General features: G+C 46.8%; 1 protein-coding gene across 2 annotated transcripts in view; it reads left to right on the forward strand.

Annotated features, from left to right (window-relative positions):
- The first annotated feature begins 670 nt into the window (after nt 1-670).
- Nucleotides 671-17983, forward strand: part of KDM2A (lysine demethylase 2A) — an 85513-nt gene continuing 68200 nt past the window's right edge. The window contains exons 1-3 of one of the 2 annotated variants that reach the window (XM_054025718.1): nt 671-728; nt 1462-1489; nt 4506-4610. In XM_054025718.1, coding sequence (XP_053881693.1) covers nt 709-728; nt 1462-1489; nt 4506-4610 — 153 coding nt within the window. In that variant the 5' untranslated portion in view covers nt 671-708. Of the gene's footprint in view, nt 729-1461; nt 1490-2032; nt 4040-4505; nt 4611-17983 lie in introns of those variants that run through there. The other variant, XM_054025719.1, reaches the window with a different exon arrangement.

Here is a 17983-nt window from a genome sequence, read left to right on the forward strand (position 1 = left end):
TGGAGAGGCGTGGGGGGTCACATGGCTATGTGCGAAGCAGTGGGGTCACACTGAGGGAGTCCCATAGCTATGTGGGGAGGGGTGCTGGGTTTCTCTGGGGGCGTGCCCCAGGTCTGTGTGGGCAGGGTGAGGGGTCACACTGGAGGAGCTTTGTGGCTATGGGGGGTGTCACACTGAGGATGACCCGTGGCTGTGTGGGGCGGCGTGGGTGGTCACACTGAGAGTGTCCCAGGTTTGTGTGGGGAAAGGTGGGGGAGTCACACTGGGGGAGCCCCTAGCTCTAGTCCACTCCCCCTCCGCTGTCACCCGCTGTGCCTTTTCTGAGCCCTTCGGAGTAAAGACTGGCTATTGCTACTACGCATGCGCACGGATTTCCGGGCGGATTAAGCTGATAGACCCAAGACCGGAGTCGGACTCGTGGCGCAGCTTTTGCGCATGCGCCAAAGTGTAGCTGCGAAGTGGAGCCAAAGCGCCTGTGCCGGCGTTCTCGGCCGGAGGACGTGAGGTTCGTGCGCGTGCGCCGCGTGGGAATGCCCGTCGCTCTCTCGGTGCCGGGGGAGGGAAGTCGCTGCGCGTGCGCGGCCAGAGGAGCCTGCTCGGAACGGGAGGGAGGGAGGAAGCCGCTTGGGAGGAGGTCGCGGTCGCGCAGGCGCAGTGTAGTGGCCGGGCCGATTCTGTGTGTGTATGTGAGAGTCTGACGGGTTCAAAATGGCGGCGACTGCTCCTGTGTGAGGAGGGGAAGCGAGTCCGGGCGGGGAGTGGGGGATGGCAGCGGGGTGCCGAGCCCGCCATCGCTGAGGCAGAGCCGGGCGGGGCGCTGGGGACGCTCGGCCTTGGGGTGTCGGGTCTGGACGGGGAGGCGGCGGCGGCCGGGGGGCAAGTTGGGGAGAGGGGGGAAGGATTAGGGGCGAGTTAGGGGAAGGGTACCCCCAGAGTGACTCCCTCATAGTCCTGGGGCACCCCCAGTGTGACCTCCCTTGGGGTGAGTTTAGGGGGGGAGATTTGAGGTGGGGTGATTGAGGGGGTGGGGCAGGGGATTTGGGCTGTGGGTGGGGTGAGTTAGGGGGTGGGTGGAGATTTGAGGTGGGGGGCTGGGGTGAGTTGGGGCTTGGTGGTGTGGGGGGCTGGGATATGTTGGGGTTGGTGGGGGTTGATTTGGGGGTGGGGTGACTTTCCCCCGGGGCATTGCCTGTAACTGTCTGTGAGTCTGTTCACTGGGTGTGTGAGGATTTTATTGGGGTGGGGGGGTGTCTGTGTGGCTGCTCCCAGCCATGCTGAAAAGGGTGAGCGTTGCAGGCACCCGGAGACTGTCCTGATCCCCTTCTACGAGCAGAGCTGTTTTCCTGGGACTTGCCATCCCTTTTGGATACTAGGATCCTCTGAGCACCCAAGATGAAGACAGCCATGTGTGGGATTTAATTTCTCCTCTCTTTATTTTTCTGAATCTTTTTTCATCCCTAGAAAAGGACAAAGGAGAAGAAGAGACCTGGTGAGATACTTGATTTTCTTCATATCCCCCTGCTTTTGCCAACAGTGATGAGTCTAGTGACCTCTCCAGTGCCCAGGGTCTCCCTGTTCCTCGACCCCTCCAACTTTATGTAACTCAGTGAACCACGCATTTTATTGTGGCTTCTTGGGAGCAGCCAGTCACTGGCATTATCTCTCCTTTGCCTTTCTCCCCAGAGATGAGCTGGGATTTGTATGTAGGCATTGTTTAATCTCTTTACTACATTGCACTGTTCTCATTTGTTTCATGTTTTTAAAAACATTTTTGGAGAGAGGGAGCAAGGCACTGGGTGGGGTGAGGGAAGAGGTTGGTTTTATCCCTGAGGTAGGGAGAAAGAGTTGTTGGGATTTCTTTCCCGCTTGTCTTTTACTACTCTTAAATACAAAACTTTGTAAGGGGTTTTTCCCTGACTCCTGAAGAGGGAGATTAGGTTAAGACTTATTGTTATTGGCAAGTCATCTGACATCTGTCAAACTTCTGTTTTAATAATTTGTGCAATTTAAAGCGAGTTCTGTGTTACTGAAGGATGCTGGATTGACAGTTCCCCAGAGATTGACATCCTGAATGTCTTCCCAGCACAATCAAACCACAGCAGCAGCCATGCTATCTCCTTTCACCAACCCAACCAGCTGCCTCTCTGCCCAGGCCCAAGATCGCTTCTAAGAATGAGGAGTGGAGAGTTAAGTCTGTAGGCCAATATCTGAACTGACCTGCTCTGATGAGACTACTAGGGTTGGGGGTCTGTTAGACCACAACTACACTATGTAATTTACCATGTGTTGTTGCACTCTTATTATGTACTAGTGCGCTGGTTATTCTACCATAGCTTGTCTGTGCACAAGAAAAAAACTGACTATGTTATTAGACCATGCTCAATCCATGTAAACTGTCTATAACAGCAGTTCTCAAACTGTGGGTTGGGACCCCAAAGTGGGCCACAACCCCATTTTAATGGGGTCACCAGTGCTGCCTTAGACTTGTTGGAGCCCAGGGCCAAAGCCAAAGTTTGAGCCCTATTGACCAGGGCTGAAGCGAAAGTCCAAGGGCTTCCACTCTGGGCGGCAGGGCTCAGGGTACAGGCCCCCTGGGCTTCAGCTTTGGCCTCCCTGCCCGGGGTGGTGGGGCTTGGGCAGGCTTAGGCTTTGGTCCCCACTCCTGGTCTCGTAGTAACTTTTGTTGTGAGAAGGGGATCACGGTGCAATGAAGTTTGAGAATTCTTGGTCTATATAAACTTTAAGTCACTGGTGGTAGCAGTGGCAGAAGAGTTAGTATAAACAGGGCACTGGCACTTTAACTACCGTGTTGTCTGATTTTTTGCTCATAATGGGTAGATATGACTTGGTGGTGAAAACACCAATTGCTGCTTGAGCTCTTTTTATGCTATCACTCCTATTGCTACCAACCGTGGGAGATTTCCCCAAACAGCCTAGGAAAGACAAGGCCATAAAGATTGGGCTTTTTAATGTAGTTATAATACAGCATTATCTTGTCCGTATAGAAAAGATGAAACAGTGTTATATCAGAGCACCTCCATGTGATAGCACTACAGTGAGGCAAATTCTGAGTTGTGGAATCTGTCCACACTGGAGTCAGTCATGTTATCCGCAAGTATGTTGAAATACTGTTAGAAGAGTTTCTGCACGTTTTCCCTGACAAGAGTCCATGTGGATTTGTTGTTGAAGGGTAGGGGGGAGCTGCAGAGAACCACATTACAAACTATCAAGAGGCGGAGTCTACAGCATGATTTAGGAGACATGCTTCTCGGACACACACATCTGATTCTCTGGGAAAACCATGCTACAGCCCTGCTGCCACCAAATATGTTTAAATATACATTTGAAGCCAGCATGGTTTTGATCCCAAAGTGGAATGGCTTAACGATGACTCTAATGTGGAGGCATCTCCCTGAACTGAGAATATGAACTCACTTCACATAGACCAGAAAATGATAATGACTCCAGATTACTAGTCACCTGGGGCCAAGCTAGAACCCCAAGGAGTTAATGGAGAAAGGGGAACATAAGAATGGCTATGCTGGGCAATTTCAAGTGATCCATCCTCTGTCATCCAGTTCCAGCTTCTGGAAGTTGAAGGTTTATGGATACTCGGAGCATGGGGTTGCGTCCCTGACCATCTTGACTAATAGCCATTGATTCTTTTCTGAACCCAGTTATACTTTTTTCCTTCACAACATCCCCTTGCAATGAGTTCGCACATGACTGTGCGTTGTGTGAAGAAATACTTCCTTTTGTTTTGAACCTGCTGCCTATTAATTTCATCAGGTGACCCCTAGTTTTTGTTTTGTGAAGGAGTAAATATTAGCTTTCTCCACACCATGATTTTATAGACCATGAGTATATCCCCACTTTGTCGTCTCTTTTCTAAGATGAGCTGTGCTAGTCTTTCTAATGTTTCCTCATATGGAAGCTGTTCCATACACCTAATAATTGATGTTGCCCTTCTCTGTACTTTTTTCCAGTTCTAGTACAGATTTTTGAGATGCGGTGACCAGAACTGCATGCAATATTCAAGGTGTGGGCATACCATGGATTTATGTAGTGGCATTATAAGATTGTTTGTTTTATTATATATCCCTTTCGTAATAGTTCCTAACATGTTAGCTTTTTTGATTGCTGCTGCATATTGAGTGGGTGTTTTCAGAGAACTATCCATAATGACTCTAAGATCTTTCTAAAGTAGTAATAGCTAATTTATACCCCATCATTTTGCATGTATAGTTGGGATTGTTTTCCAACGTTCATTACTTTGCACTTATCAGCATTGAATTTCACTTCCCATTTTGTTGCTCAGTCGCCCAGTTCAGTGAGATCCCTTTGTAATGCTTTGCAGGAGCTAGCCCATTGCTGTTCTGTGGCCTCTGTACATAGTATTTCACAATGTTACAGAATCATTCACTTACAAATGAAGAAATGAATGCTTAAAGGAGCGTTTCTAATATCTGTGTGTAATCTTTCACTATTTCATTCTGGTTACTAAGGAGGAAGAGGAGGAAGACAGTAGCCCTGGAGTATCCTTCTCACTCTCTTCAGAAGAGTCAGAGATGGAGCCTGAGGAAGAGAGGATTCGTTACAGCCAAAGATTGGTCAGTATTCACTTTTACCCATCAAATTTTCACTGTTAATCTCTTTATTTGCCTTTCAACCCCCAAAAAACTCCCTGGCTTTATAGTGGGAGCAGGCTTGTTACCGTCCCATGTAGCAATGAGACTAGCATCTCCAGCTTATACAATGAAACGTATAACCACTTAGGTGGGCAATCAATCAGATCATTTGATGTCTGCAGTTCACATCATACAAGTGTGTCTTATTGTGGGGGAACATTATAACCATGGTTGTTACCACCCCAATACATGGCTATTTAAGCTTCAAAAACGGAAAAGTCACAGGTCAAAGAATATGCTTTCAGACATAAGAAACTGGCATAGTTGTTACTTGTGACAAAACAGGCATCTCTTAGTATTTGGGGCAGATGGGGAAAGGAGGAGTTGGGATGCTGTGTACGTTAAACTGGGGCGGCTTTCCGTTGGTATTACATTGGCCCAAATCTGTCTTGAGTATACTTTGAACCAATGACTGTCAACATTTAAAACACTACAGCAGCACAGCTGCACCACTATAGAGCTTCATTGTAGAGGCTGTACAACAACAGGAGGTGCTTTTCTTCTCACTTAGTCATCTACCTCCTTGAGTCAACAGAAGAATTCTTCTGTCAACTTAGCACTGTCTACACTGGGCTTAGGTTGGCATAGCTTCAGCCTTGAGAGACATAGCTATGCCAATGTACTTTTTCGGTGTAGACCAGCCTGAAGGAAATAGGCTCTACGCTGAAGTTAGTTGGAACTGGTGGTGTGTGTTTGTCTTATTTTAGTATTCGCACTCCAGAGGCCAGATCTATACTAGGAAAGTAGGTCGCTATAACTACATTGCTCAGAAGTGTGAAAACCCAACACCCCTGAGCGACACAGATGAATTGACCTAACCCCCAGTGTAGATAGTGCTAAATTGATGGGAGAATTCTCCCATCAGCATAGCTCCCACCTCCTGTACAGGTGGAGTACCTATACTGAGAGGTGAATCTCTTCCATTGGCATAGGTAGCATCTTCTCTGTAGTGCCACAGCAGCACAGCTGCAGCATTTTAAGTTTAGACCTTCCCTTACAGAATCTGAGATTTTATTAATGGTGTCTGTGTCTGAGACATAGTTCCCATCAAGAGAAAAGAAAAAAAGCTGGTGTTCTCTTTCATTCCCACTTCATGGAGAAGTCATGCTAAGCTGCATGGTCAGCTTGGTCTCTCTGCCCTAACCCTCAGGCTTTTGACTATTGCAATTAAATCTTTATCCTTTAACGCTTTGAAATAAAATCAGTTGGCATGAAGTCTAGTGAAGTGGTGCACTGATCTCTAGGATTAGGTTTCCCAGAGAGGGGGAATGGTCACTTTCCTTGTCATCTAGTCAATCGCTACTTCTGTGCCCTAACAGCCTACAGAGAGCACTAGTGCTCATCTTGTAAAGGTGAGGTAGCAATTGTAATCTCTAGAGTAACTGATTTCATTCCCACTAAAGAATTTGTTCCTAAGAGGAAGGAGAAGTTAGTAGGGCCATGTTTCATCTTGACTTAATGATAAAGTTCTAGTTTGAGGACTGTGTATAGCAGGGGATAGTGTCTGTTGCATCTTAAATTTTGTGGATATAATCTGCAGGCTAAACATCTGGTGCAGAAAACATCTTAGTGAAAGACACAAATTCTTCATACTTCCAGCCCCTTATGGCTTCTGTGGGAAACTCTGAAGTAACTGCTACAGGCTGTATAGTTGTCATTGTTTGCCAGCCATGCCTGTTAAAAATGGCTGTAGTCATCAAACTTAAAATTACTATGAACTATGGGCTCTTTTACCTATAGCTGTAGTAGTATTGGTGGTTTAGCTCCAACAAAATGTTATGAGCTGAATAAACAGCAGTGTTGAACTAAGTTCAGACCACAGGAGAAGGAGCATGGCTGGGAATTAGAGCAGAGGACCAAGTCATAAGCTTGATTTTGTTGGTCTTCCTGTGGCCTTAGGGTAAGTAAGTGTAGTTTTGCCAGAAAAATCACACCCACAACCAACATTAGCTAGGTGAGCAAAAACCCTACTGTAGATGCAACTATACCAGCAAAAAGTCCTTTTACCCCTATGGCTTATTCTGATAGCGTTAACTGATGTAAGCAAAAGGAGTTATTTTGCCGGCATAAGCTGCCTCCACTGGAGGGGGCGGCTTGTGTAGCACTACTGGTATATCTATACTGGCAAATCCTTTGTCTCACAGGGAGATCTGTTACATGGGGGTCATGATGTTTAATTTACTAACGTTTTGTAAATGTCTGCCGCTTTCTCCTCTGTAGCGACTTCCAATTTACCACGCTACCACTTTATTTGGGCTTCATTGCCACCCCCTTCCTAATCTCCTCTGCTAAAAATGATCAGTGGTTGAAGATCTGTTGGGGTTAACTCTTTATTGCCAGCGTTAACTATTTAACATGTTGTTGAGATGAATGGGCTGGAAAAGTAATTCTCTTATCCCAGGGGTTCTCAAACTGGGGGTCGTGACCCTTCAGGGGCTCACGAGGTGTCAGCCCCCATGCATGCTAGGGTTTCAGCTGTGAGCCATGTGCAGAGCTGACAGTCCGAGCCCTTCAGAGCTAGGTGGCCAGAGAGCAGCTGCTGCTGGCCATGCACCCAGCTCTAAAGGCAGTGCTGCCCCCAGCAGCAGTAAAGGTGGCATGGTATGGAGGGGAGGGGGAGTCACTTTTTTGGGCCAATCATCACAGTCTGAAATATTTTCAAAGGGGATCCTAGCAAAAAAAAGTTTGAGAGCCCCTGTCCTAGCTAATGTCTCGGGCTGTAGCAGACTCAAGAAGACTGCACTTCATCAGTTAACTTTACAGATAAAACCAGAACGTAATCATGGCTGCAAAGAAGGCTAGAAACTCTTCTAATTGCAAGCTTTGATTCTGAGGAGTCCGAGAGCATGTCTGTGCTACAGCAGCCCAGCTAGAATGCTGGAGCACCATAGTGTAAATGCTTCTTACATCGATGGAAGGGGTTTTTCCGTTGCTGTAGTTAATCCACTTCTCTGGGAAGTAGTACCTAGGTCGATGGAAGAATGCTTCTTTAACCTAGCTGTGTCTACAGTGTGGGTAGGTTGACCTAACTACATCGCACAAGACACACAATTTTTCACAGCCCTGAGCGGTGGGGGTAGGTCGACGTAACTACATCACACGGGGCACAATTTTTCAAAAACGCTGAGTCGTGTAGGTGACTCCCTCTAACTTTTAGGTGTAGAGCAGGCCTGAATGTATTTGAGTGAGCAACATGACACCAAGTGGACGTCAAGTCTATGGGTCAGGCATTTGACCACCGTGGAGACTGAACTTCCTACTTGGCGCCTGCATGGCCATGCTGGCAGGAATGGCAGTTTGAGTAGGAAGCATGAACTGCAGATGTTTAGGCTCTACTTATGAAGAATGAACTGAAAAATTCATTCTCCTGGGGCTGTGAATCCAATACTTTTCATACTCAAAGACACCGCTTAATTCTGTTTTCATGCAGACATGTACAGATGGACATTGTAGGGAGTACATGAGTTAAGGCTTTCCAGTTAGTCGTCTGGTCATTTTGAAGAGTCTGATTTGTCATATTGCATCAGAATATTTGTCCAACTAGTCGAGGATCATATCTTCAGCAGCAACCAGTATCTGATGCTTCAGATGGAAATTAAAACTCTTTCCATATTGCACTTGGCCACTTGTAGAATGCTGTATAAGAGGAAGATTCCTCTATGATCATCTTATTGGCTGAAACATGAGACTTTATTACCCTTGCATCACTATCTGAGTTCACAGAACCACAAATGTGTTTAGTTATCATGTGCTCTCCCAAAGCTGTACTTGTCTCCATGGTCCCTTCTGATAGTGAGTTCCACAGTTTGTCCTGGAGAGAAATGGATCTAGTTTGAAAAGCTACTGCCCCTTACTCTTGTGGTATGGAGCCAAGGTATTGTTAGTTCTGGAGATTCTTTTCCTGTCAGTGGAGCATCATTGGTTTCAGTGCACAAGAGCAAAGTAATCCCAGCTTCCCACATCAGTTTGGTTAGATTCAACCATACTTTTAAATAGCATTGGTATAAAAAGAATTTCTGTACTGGCTAATGATTTATAGCAGTGAAAGGGGAATTCAGTCTCCAAGGCCTACTCAAATCTTGTCTTCTCTGATGTCAGTAAGAGCATGGGATGGTAACTGTAGTTTTAATAGTGTAAAAATGTTCCACTGGAAACACAAGTAAGTGTGTGTTGCCTTTCGTATACTGTCAGTTGCAAAAATAGTCATTGGTGGGAGCTATATGCAGTCAGTACTAGAAGGGTGGATTAGAACCAATGTGTGAAAGACTCCATATTCTTAATCCTTTCAGCAATCTAAGGATGCTGAGGGGGAATATTTGAATCACAGGAATAAGAAGTCTCACCCTCTCATTAGTCAGTGGAACTCAAAGCATTATCCATATACACACGAATTAAGACTTGCAAGACCCTTGGGAGAGAAACTAGGGATTGATTCACCCACCGCTGACATTGTTCTACAACCATTCAGTAATGAAGTTTAAGTTAGGAAATGAAGAGCAATAACATTGTATCTAGTCAAAGCAGTTTGACTAGAATGTAGAGCAATAAACTGTCATTACCTTAACTGGAAATTCTGCAGGTCACTGGGTCTTTTATGTTGTCAAGTCATCAAGGCCAAGGGTCTTTGTCTCAGACTATCTCTTTGTGTTTGTACATAGTCTAACACGATGGGTGTCTTGATTGCTGATTGGGGCCTCTGGACCCTACTGCAATACCTATAATTTGAAAGGCTGCATTTCCTTTTGTACATTGTATACATCCCATGCTGGCTGTTTTGTCATAGTTGAAAATGCCTCCTATTGAATCACCGATACTGCTTCCCACCTACTCTCCTCCCACTGACCCTAGGTGTTCTTGGAGGTCTCCCATTTAAGTACTGGCTTGGCCTGACCTCTTGACTAGATCCACATGTGAAATCTGCAGATGCTCTGCATGAGAGAAACTGTGTCCCCACCCGCACAAAGTGAAAGCTCTTCCATGCAAAGTGTGAACCTGCTCTGATATGTTTGATGTCCGCAGTATCCCTCCAGACACTAGTTCAGATATGCTTTACAGTGTGTGGAGTCGTAGAATAAGGGAAGGTGCTCAACCACAATTCCTGACACTGATCTCCATCGTGCTGTAGGAAGGATCGTAGTCTGTGTTTTGGGGAAGCACTCAAGGCAGGGGTGAGAGACAGACTTTTCTCTAGGAAAATGCCCTTTGGAGCAGAGTAAAATATACGAGTATAGTAAGTTTTATACTTCCTGTTTTTGAGTAGCAGTGAAACTGGCTAGACCACTGTAACTCAGAATGCTATGCTGGGAGTTGGGAGCACGAAAAAGGGCAAAATCTTATTTCACCCCAAGGGAGGAGAAACAGAAATGGAAGAGTGGGCACAGCCCCATCCTTTACAACAGGGGTTCTCAACTTTTTTCTTTCTGAGGCCCCTCAGACATGCTGTGAAAACTCCACGGCCCACCTGTGCCACAATAACTGGTTTTCTGCATATAAAAGCCAGAGCTGGCATTAGGGGGTAGCAAGCAGGGCAATTTCCCAGGGCCCCATGCCACAGGGGGCACTGCAAAGCTAAGCTGCTCAGACTTCTGCTTCAGCCCCAGGTGGTGGGGATCAGGGCCCCAGGCTTCAGCCCCATGCAATGGGACATCGTCTTTCTGCCCTGGACCCCAGCAAATCTAACACTGGTCCTACTGGTCCCCCTGAAACCTGCTTGCGGCCCCCCCAAAGGGTCCTGGAGCCTTTGTTGAGAACCACTGCTCTACAGCAATCATAGCTATAGGGAGTTAAGAGTGAGCAGGGTCTTCTACTCTAAGGGTATATTTACACTACCTGCCAGATCGGCGGGCAGCAATCGATCCAGCGGGGGGTCGATTTATTGCATCTAGTCAGCCCCCCGAATGCTCGCCCGTCGACTCCTGTACTCCTCCGCCGCGAGAGGCGGAGTCGACGGGGGAGCGCCAGCAGTCGACTCACCACGGTGAAGACACCACAGTAAGTCGATCTAAGTACGTCGACTTCAGCTATGTTATTGGCGTAGCTGAAGTTACGTAACTTAGATTGATTTCCCCCCCCACCCCCACTCTCCCTCGCAGTGTAGACCAGGCCTCTGTCCTCTGGAGGCTCTAAATTGATCAGACCTAGGCTAGCATCAAAATATAAGCCCCAATGGGTAGGAAGCCAAGTAGCCCTTGGCTTCCTAGCAGTGGGGGATATTGGGGTGATCCTTCGTCAGAATAATTTCTCTGGCTTCTGTTGGCCTTAGGGTCTCTTGTATTGGCCTGTACCAAGTAGTAATAGCTAGCAATTGACTTTAGATCTCAAAGTGCTTTACAAAAGAGATCAGTGTCATGGGTGGTAGCACTTCAAGTCCTGATCCCAGTTATTCAAGTGCTTGCAGCTATGGCTGTCTGGGGTGGGGGTGGGGGGTGGCTTGGATCGCCAAATGCATGCAGCTGTGGATGCTTGGGGGTGAGAGGTGCCAAATATACTTGCATGTGAATCTGGAAGGGTTGCATTCACCCCATATTCATATTCTAGGACTGCCTCCCAGTTTGGGAACAGATGCTCTGTGAGCACCTACCTTGACAGGCTATGCTTTGTTAAATTACCTAAGAGGACCAACTAAAGTAGTTCTCCAGCAAACTAGGTGAAATCTTGTGTGGCTGAATGCTCTTCAGCTGTAATGTGATCATAGCTGCTAAACACACCTTACTTTCCTAGTCTAGACAGGACTTGTGAGACTAATCACTTCAATCAACTCACTCCTTCCCTTGGCCTCAAAAAATGGGTTTCAGGCTCACTTCACTAACAATGTGTGAGCAGCAAACTATCTTGTCTTGTAGAGACTGCTCATATTTAGCCCCAAACTTAGTTTTTGGACATATTTTTAATGGAACCTAATATCAGTAGAAATGACTACTTGGAATGCTCTGAAATGTCAGTGGAACAGTTATGTTAAAAAAGCATTTCCATGCAGCATTTGCATCCTAAACATTGCAGCCCTGTGCTAACCCATGAGAGAATCTGAAGGAAAAAAAGACTAAAATGTGACTCAATTGTGTTCATTTTCTCTCAGCTGAGATGTGCAGGAGATAAATGCCTTTAAACAAACCTTTAAAAGGCTCATTTGCTCTATTATTTAACATAGCTGTTTTAAAAAGCTGACTATCCCTTTAACATGATTTGTAAGCTGCAGTGCTGACTGAGCTGAAGGGTACTTCCACACTACCCACCGGATCGGGGGTGGGGGGAGCGATCTATCTATCAGGGATTGATTTATTGCGTCTGACGCGATAGATCGATCCCCGAAACGCGCTCCCCGTCAACTCCGGAACTCCACCAGAACGAGAGGCGGAAGTGGAGTTGACTGGGGAGCCACGGCCGTCGATCCCGTGCCATGAGGATGGGAGGTAAGTTGATCTAAGATACGTCAACTTCGCTGAAGTTGCGTATCTTAGATTGGTTTCTCTCCCCCCCCCCCTTCCCCCCGCCCCCCCCAGTGTAGACCAGGCCGAAGAGACTAGTAGTACAGCAGATAAGCACTTCCAGTTGCCTGTCCATACTAAACAAAGTTTGCAAGTAGCATCAGTATTTCTTCTTAATGAGCATGAATATTTGAATATTTTTATGGAGTTATCCCTGCTGGAGGTGTTACTAACTCGTTAGGATACCTGTTCCTCCCCATTGGCTTTTTATTATTCACTAATCCTTATTTGTTAGTCCCAACTCTGGGTCTGCAGTTCAGCAGGTGGCCCTTTGGGACAGTACTTCATGTGATGGGGCAGTGGCACTGTGTTTAGAAGAAAAACAAAAGCTCTTACCTCAGACTGAATTAGGTTATTGTCTGTGCAAACATTTGGGGCAATTGCTCCCTGCCACTGGGGAAAGCTGTTAGAACTCGTGATGCACAGACCATATTTGCTGATTCCAGTGAAGGAGAGGACGTGGATGAGCTTAGTGGAGGGCTCTAAATGGCTAGTATGAACTCTGAAAGTTAATTCAGTGGCCGTTGTTGACCTTTCAGTTCATTGGCTTTCAGAATTATGCAGTCATTGTTTTGTTTGGATTTGTAGTTAAATCCTATGATCACATGACAATGCCCAGAGATACTCATCACTGTGAAAGAGAAGGAAGTTAAGGATCTGAGAGACCTGCCATAATCAGTGTTGTATATGTGCAATAATGGGGGTGGGCAAACTTTTTGGCCCGAGGGCCACATCTGGGTGGGGAAATTGGATGCAGGGCCATGAATGTAGGGCAGGAGGTTGGGATGCAGGGTGTATGGGGGGGGTATGGTGTGCAGGAAGGGGCTCAGGGCAAGGGGTTGAGTCAAAGGAGGGGTGCGGGGTGTAAGAAGGGGCTCAGGATGGGGTTGGGGTGCAGGAGGGGTGCAGGGTGCGGCAAGGGGCTCAGGGCAGGGAGCTAGGGTGTGGGGTGCAGGAGGGGTTTGAGATGCAGGCTCTGGCCTGGTGCCGCTTACCCGGAATAGCTCCGGGGTGGCAGCTCCCTGCCTGTCCTGGCTCCGCGCTGCTCCTGGAAGCAGCTGGCACCATGTCCCTGCTGCCCCCGGGGGAGGGGGGAAGAGGGCTCCGCGCACAGCTTGATGTGGGTACCTCCCCCAAAGCTCCCATTGGCTGCGGTGCCCGGACAATGGGAGCTGCTGGGGGTGGTGCCTGCAGGTGATGACAGTATGCAGAGCCCTCTGCCTCCCTCCTCCCCCACAAGGGATGTGGTGCCAGCTGCTTCCGGGAGCAGCACGCGGCCCGCAGTGCCAGGGGAGTGGCAATCCTGCGTGCCAGATCCAAAGCCCTGACGGGCCAGATCCAGCCCACGGGCTGTAGTTTGCCCACCCCTGGCAATACTGAGCTCTGCTCTTATTTATGGTCTCTAGTATATTAATACAGCACTATTGGCCAGTTCCTCATTAGTGTGCCGAGGTGCCACTAGACTGACATATGTCTGGAACACCTCCCTTCTAGCAGTATAAGAATTTTCATAGTAGGTCAGATCTCTGGTCTATCTAATGTATTTAACATGTTTATTATGGTAGTGCCTAAGGGCAACTCAATGTAGGGGACCCATTGTGCTAGGTATTGTGCATAGAAAGTAGTAGATGGCCCCTGCACTGAAGAGCTTACAATCTAAATAGATGATTCACTCACATGATGGGAGACGGGATATAACGCACAAAGAGAGTGTGCCATGTAATGGCAGCAAATGACAGGTTAGTCCCATGATTATTTTGGGGGTGGGTTTAACTAGAAGGGGATCATTTCTGTTGATATGAGGCTCCATTAAAGATATGCCCAAAAAACTAACTCTGGGGCTAAAGAAAACAAAAAGGGCAGAGGGGGACAGGGCAGGAGAGAAGAGGATAAGAGGACACTGTGGAGGTGAAGCTGAGGGGAAGACTCTGTGAGGAGGTGGGAGTGGGAAGGTTGGAGTAAACAGCCAATCAGCATGGGGCAGAGAAAGTCCAATCAAAACTGTAGACAGTTCTCTGAAAGTCCAAAGGTCGCTGCTTTGGCTGCTTCTGCCCCTGCTGGCTGGAGTCTCTCCAGCCTCTGATATTTGCCCATTCTCAATACTTCAGAGCAGGAAGACAGGAATAGGAGACAGGCACCCTAATGCTAAATAGGTTTGAGGGAGAATGAGTTGGAATGGATCGAGAATCAGCTGGAGTGGAAAGGTGATGCACATAATGAACAAGTGTGGATTGTTATCTGCCTTTAGGGGGAGCATTCAGGGAAGGGCACAAGGATTTGGAAATGGGATATGGAATTTTTTTCTCTCATCATTCAGTTCCAGTATGGCCCAACTTGGTAGTGTCTGAAAGTGGTTACCTCCCACAACTGTTCAATGGTCTGAGACATGAGTCAGTCTTAGTCCAGTTCCTAGTGAAGCAATAGTTATATCGAGAGGGAAAGATGGCTGGTTAAGGCACTGGTCTGCAACACTGGAGGTCTAGTTCTGTTGATAACTTCTGCCAGAGACCTCTTGCTTGACTATAGTCAAGTTACTGAATTTCTTTGTACCTCAGTCTTACCATCTGCAAAATGGGAATACTAATGGATTTGTCCTAAGCACCTCTATATGAGGCACTCGCACAATGAGTGTCAGTTTATAAATGAAACCTAAAACTACCACCACAATTGGGTTCCATCTCAGCAGAGATGCCAAGATCTAGATGGTCCTTAGGAACTGAGAGCTCCCTTCACCCTAGATGTGTGGCTTAATCCAGGGCATACAGAAGGGGAAAAGGTAGGCTCATAGAAATTCCTTTAGGTCGGTGTCTACTCTAGATCTCCTTTTAGCTGTACCCCTGCAACTGTGAACAAGGAGACCTTTGAAAGCAGTGGTGGAAAAGGGAGAGACTTCATAGCAGCCCACAGGCTGCTCATAGCACTTCTGTCGATACCTCAGATGGTTCTGAAAAACTTGGGGACAAAACCTAGCATGTGACTTGAACATCAGGAGAGAGGGAGTAATGTGTATAGGCAGCAGGAAAAGATGCTGAGTCCGCTTGATTGGATTTCTCTCACCTTCAGCTCTGAAGGCCTCTCTTAGAGAGGACTATACCTGTTCAAATTCTGTGCAGGTGTTCCCTAAAAGAGAACTGAATAAGGGCAATGTTTGTGTCTTTATGCTCTGCTTGTCTCTGTTGCTGTAGAAACAGTACTGGCAGTAAACAGTGTGAGCTCTCTGTGCAGGGACTCTGAATCTCGGTGGAGACTCCAGGAGCTTAACTAAAACAAAGTGGATTGAAGTATGGTGATGTGAAATGTGCTACAGGTTACAGTATGGCAAAGCTTTGGTAGTAAATAACAGTTCTGTCAGACACAGGTTCTTTAAACTGAATAGAAGTTTTAAGGAGAGGTGTCTTTCTTTGTTATACATCTGCACAAGTTGTGCACCAGGGAGGATGCAGAATTCAGGCTGTCTCTTCACTGCCAAAATAGGTAGTTATTATGCTGTTAAAAAACGAACGCATGTTAGCTATCCCACTATAAAATTCTAATGGAGATGAGATGCGGGTAGGTTTTACTGTGACGTAGCTAAGCAAGGCCAGTACTAATACTTCACCCAGTTGTATCACAATAAAAACTGTCTGTGCCTTATCCCCACTAGGATTTTGCAGCGGGGTATCTTACACCCTTTTTTTTTTGGTGGCGAAGAGGCAGCTCCACAGAGGGTATGTCTACACTGCAATTAAACACCTGCAGCTGGCCCAGGTCAGCTGACTTGGGCTCTTGAGTCTGTAAAATTGCAGTGTAGATGTCTAGACTTGGGCTTGAGCCTGGGCTCTGGGGCCCTGCGAGAGGAGAGGGGGATCCCAGGGCTTGGGCTCAAGCCTAAGCATCTACACTGCAGTTTTACAGCCTCATAGCCCAAGTTCCATGAGCCTGAGTCAGCTGACATTGCCAGCCACAGGTGTTTAATTGCTGTGTAGACATGCACAGTGTGATAAATGCCTGTGGCTTTTACTGCTGCTGATCATAAAGACTGGGTACAGACTGGAGAAACTACTGTTTTTACTCAACAGCCAGTCTCCTGAGGGTTTGGGAGAAGAGGAGGAGGAGAGGTACAAGGTCCTAGGCAACAGATTTGGAAGCTGCTGAATTTAACTGTTGGCTAGAATGAATCATAATATGCCCCACTTTCCTCTATTCTCATGCAGTCCTTCCTCCCTGCAGCTAGCTTCTGATGGTTGTGCTTCTGGGAGTCAAGTGCAGGAGCTAGCACTGGAAGGTTTTAGCAGCTGTAAGTAGAGAGGAGAGGGCTGAGAAGTGTGTAGCTTGAGTATTCAACTACCATAACTTCTCTAGCATGTTTCACCTGAGTGTTTCCAAGTGCTTTATAAATGCTCACTAATCTGCTTAGTACCCTTGTGAAGTAATGAAGGGATGTATAGCGAATGCTTCACCTAAAGATAAAATGCAGCTACTTCTGGGATGGAACATGACAGCTACATAGTAACACTATACATAAGGCAATGTGCGTGAGATTCTCATTCCACATGGGGGGGAAGCTGAAGGGCTCCAACTACGTGAGTGTAACTGGCCATGTTCATGCAATTTGAATTTGACAAAAACCCTGAGGTTAGTTCCCCTACTTCAATTAAAAAGCACCACGGATGGGCCCTTTAAGCAGAAGTGGTAAGGGCCTTGGGATGTCTTGTCTAATGGATGGACTTGATTTGGAGGGAACAGCAACCCAAATTTTCCCATGCTGTTGACATCTTTCAACATCTACTGTCCAAATACTGTCCTGGTCCAGCCTTGTCTAGCTTGTGAGATTTGAGAGCATTGCAACTTAGTTATCAAGGTGTCATGAGAGAGGACAGGCAGTGAGTAATTTAAGCTTACACATTTTTACTTCCCTTCTGGTTTATTTGGAGAAGTCTGTCTGATCACTCTTAAGGTGCTTTGTCACCAGTACAGAACAAGAGCCAACAAAGAGACATGCTGTTGATTGGGTCTAGTGCGTAGTGCATATACTGGGGACACTCAGGGAGAGTAGTGATGCAAAGCCTCAGTGAGTCCTCATCTAGGTCTGAGAAATTCAGCATGGATGCTATGTCTTAACTCCAGTATGCTGTCATTCATAGACATTCTTGTTTGGTAGTCTGGTTTCTCAGCCCTTGTTTGGTAGCACTGCCAATGAATATTTAACTACTAGACTAGGCTGAGGCATACAGGTGGGGTATTATGGAAGAAGGTTGTGTTACCTGTCCTGTTACTAGAGGACATCATCTCCAGGGCAGTCTTTCATAGTTTACTTAAACTTAAGCTGTCAAATGTAAGCAAAAAAAACGCTTCACAGTAAAGGGAGTATGTTTCCATGAGTGTGTGACTGTTCTTATTTCCATAGGCAGAATATTGTTTCTGAAGTGATAAGCCAATCAGGAACACGGGTGACATTGTGGAAGAGGGTATAAAGTACAATGCAGCCAGCAGCTTGTGCAGAGCATGGCACTGCCACGTTCCTTGTTGGGAACAGCATTCCTGTGTCAGAGGCAGCTGCCAAGAACCTGTTTTTGACCTGGCCAAAAACTCATCATGGGTCCTAGTGTTAAACAGTGTTTCCCATCAGTACACATTGTGTAAACAGCTGCTGAAGTCTTCTTCAGCCTGTGGGTACTGAAGAGCCTGACTATGCCCCGCCCCTGAATTGTCCAGCTACTCCTTGGCACTATCAGCTATAACTCCCGCAGAAAACATACAAACCACACACTCTCCTCCCCACTTGCTCTGAAACTGTGCCAGCCCTGCTTGTGATAGGAAGCCCTCCTGGAA

The sequence above is a fragment of the Malaclemys terrapin genome, chromosome 4 (genome assembly GCF_027887155.1).
Source record: "Malaclemys terrapin pileata isolate rMalTer1 chromosome 4, rMalTer1.hap1, whole genome shotgun sequence".
Lineage (NCBI taxonomy): Eukaryota > Metazoa > Chordata > Testudines > Emydidae > Malaclemys > Malaclemys terrapin.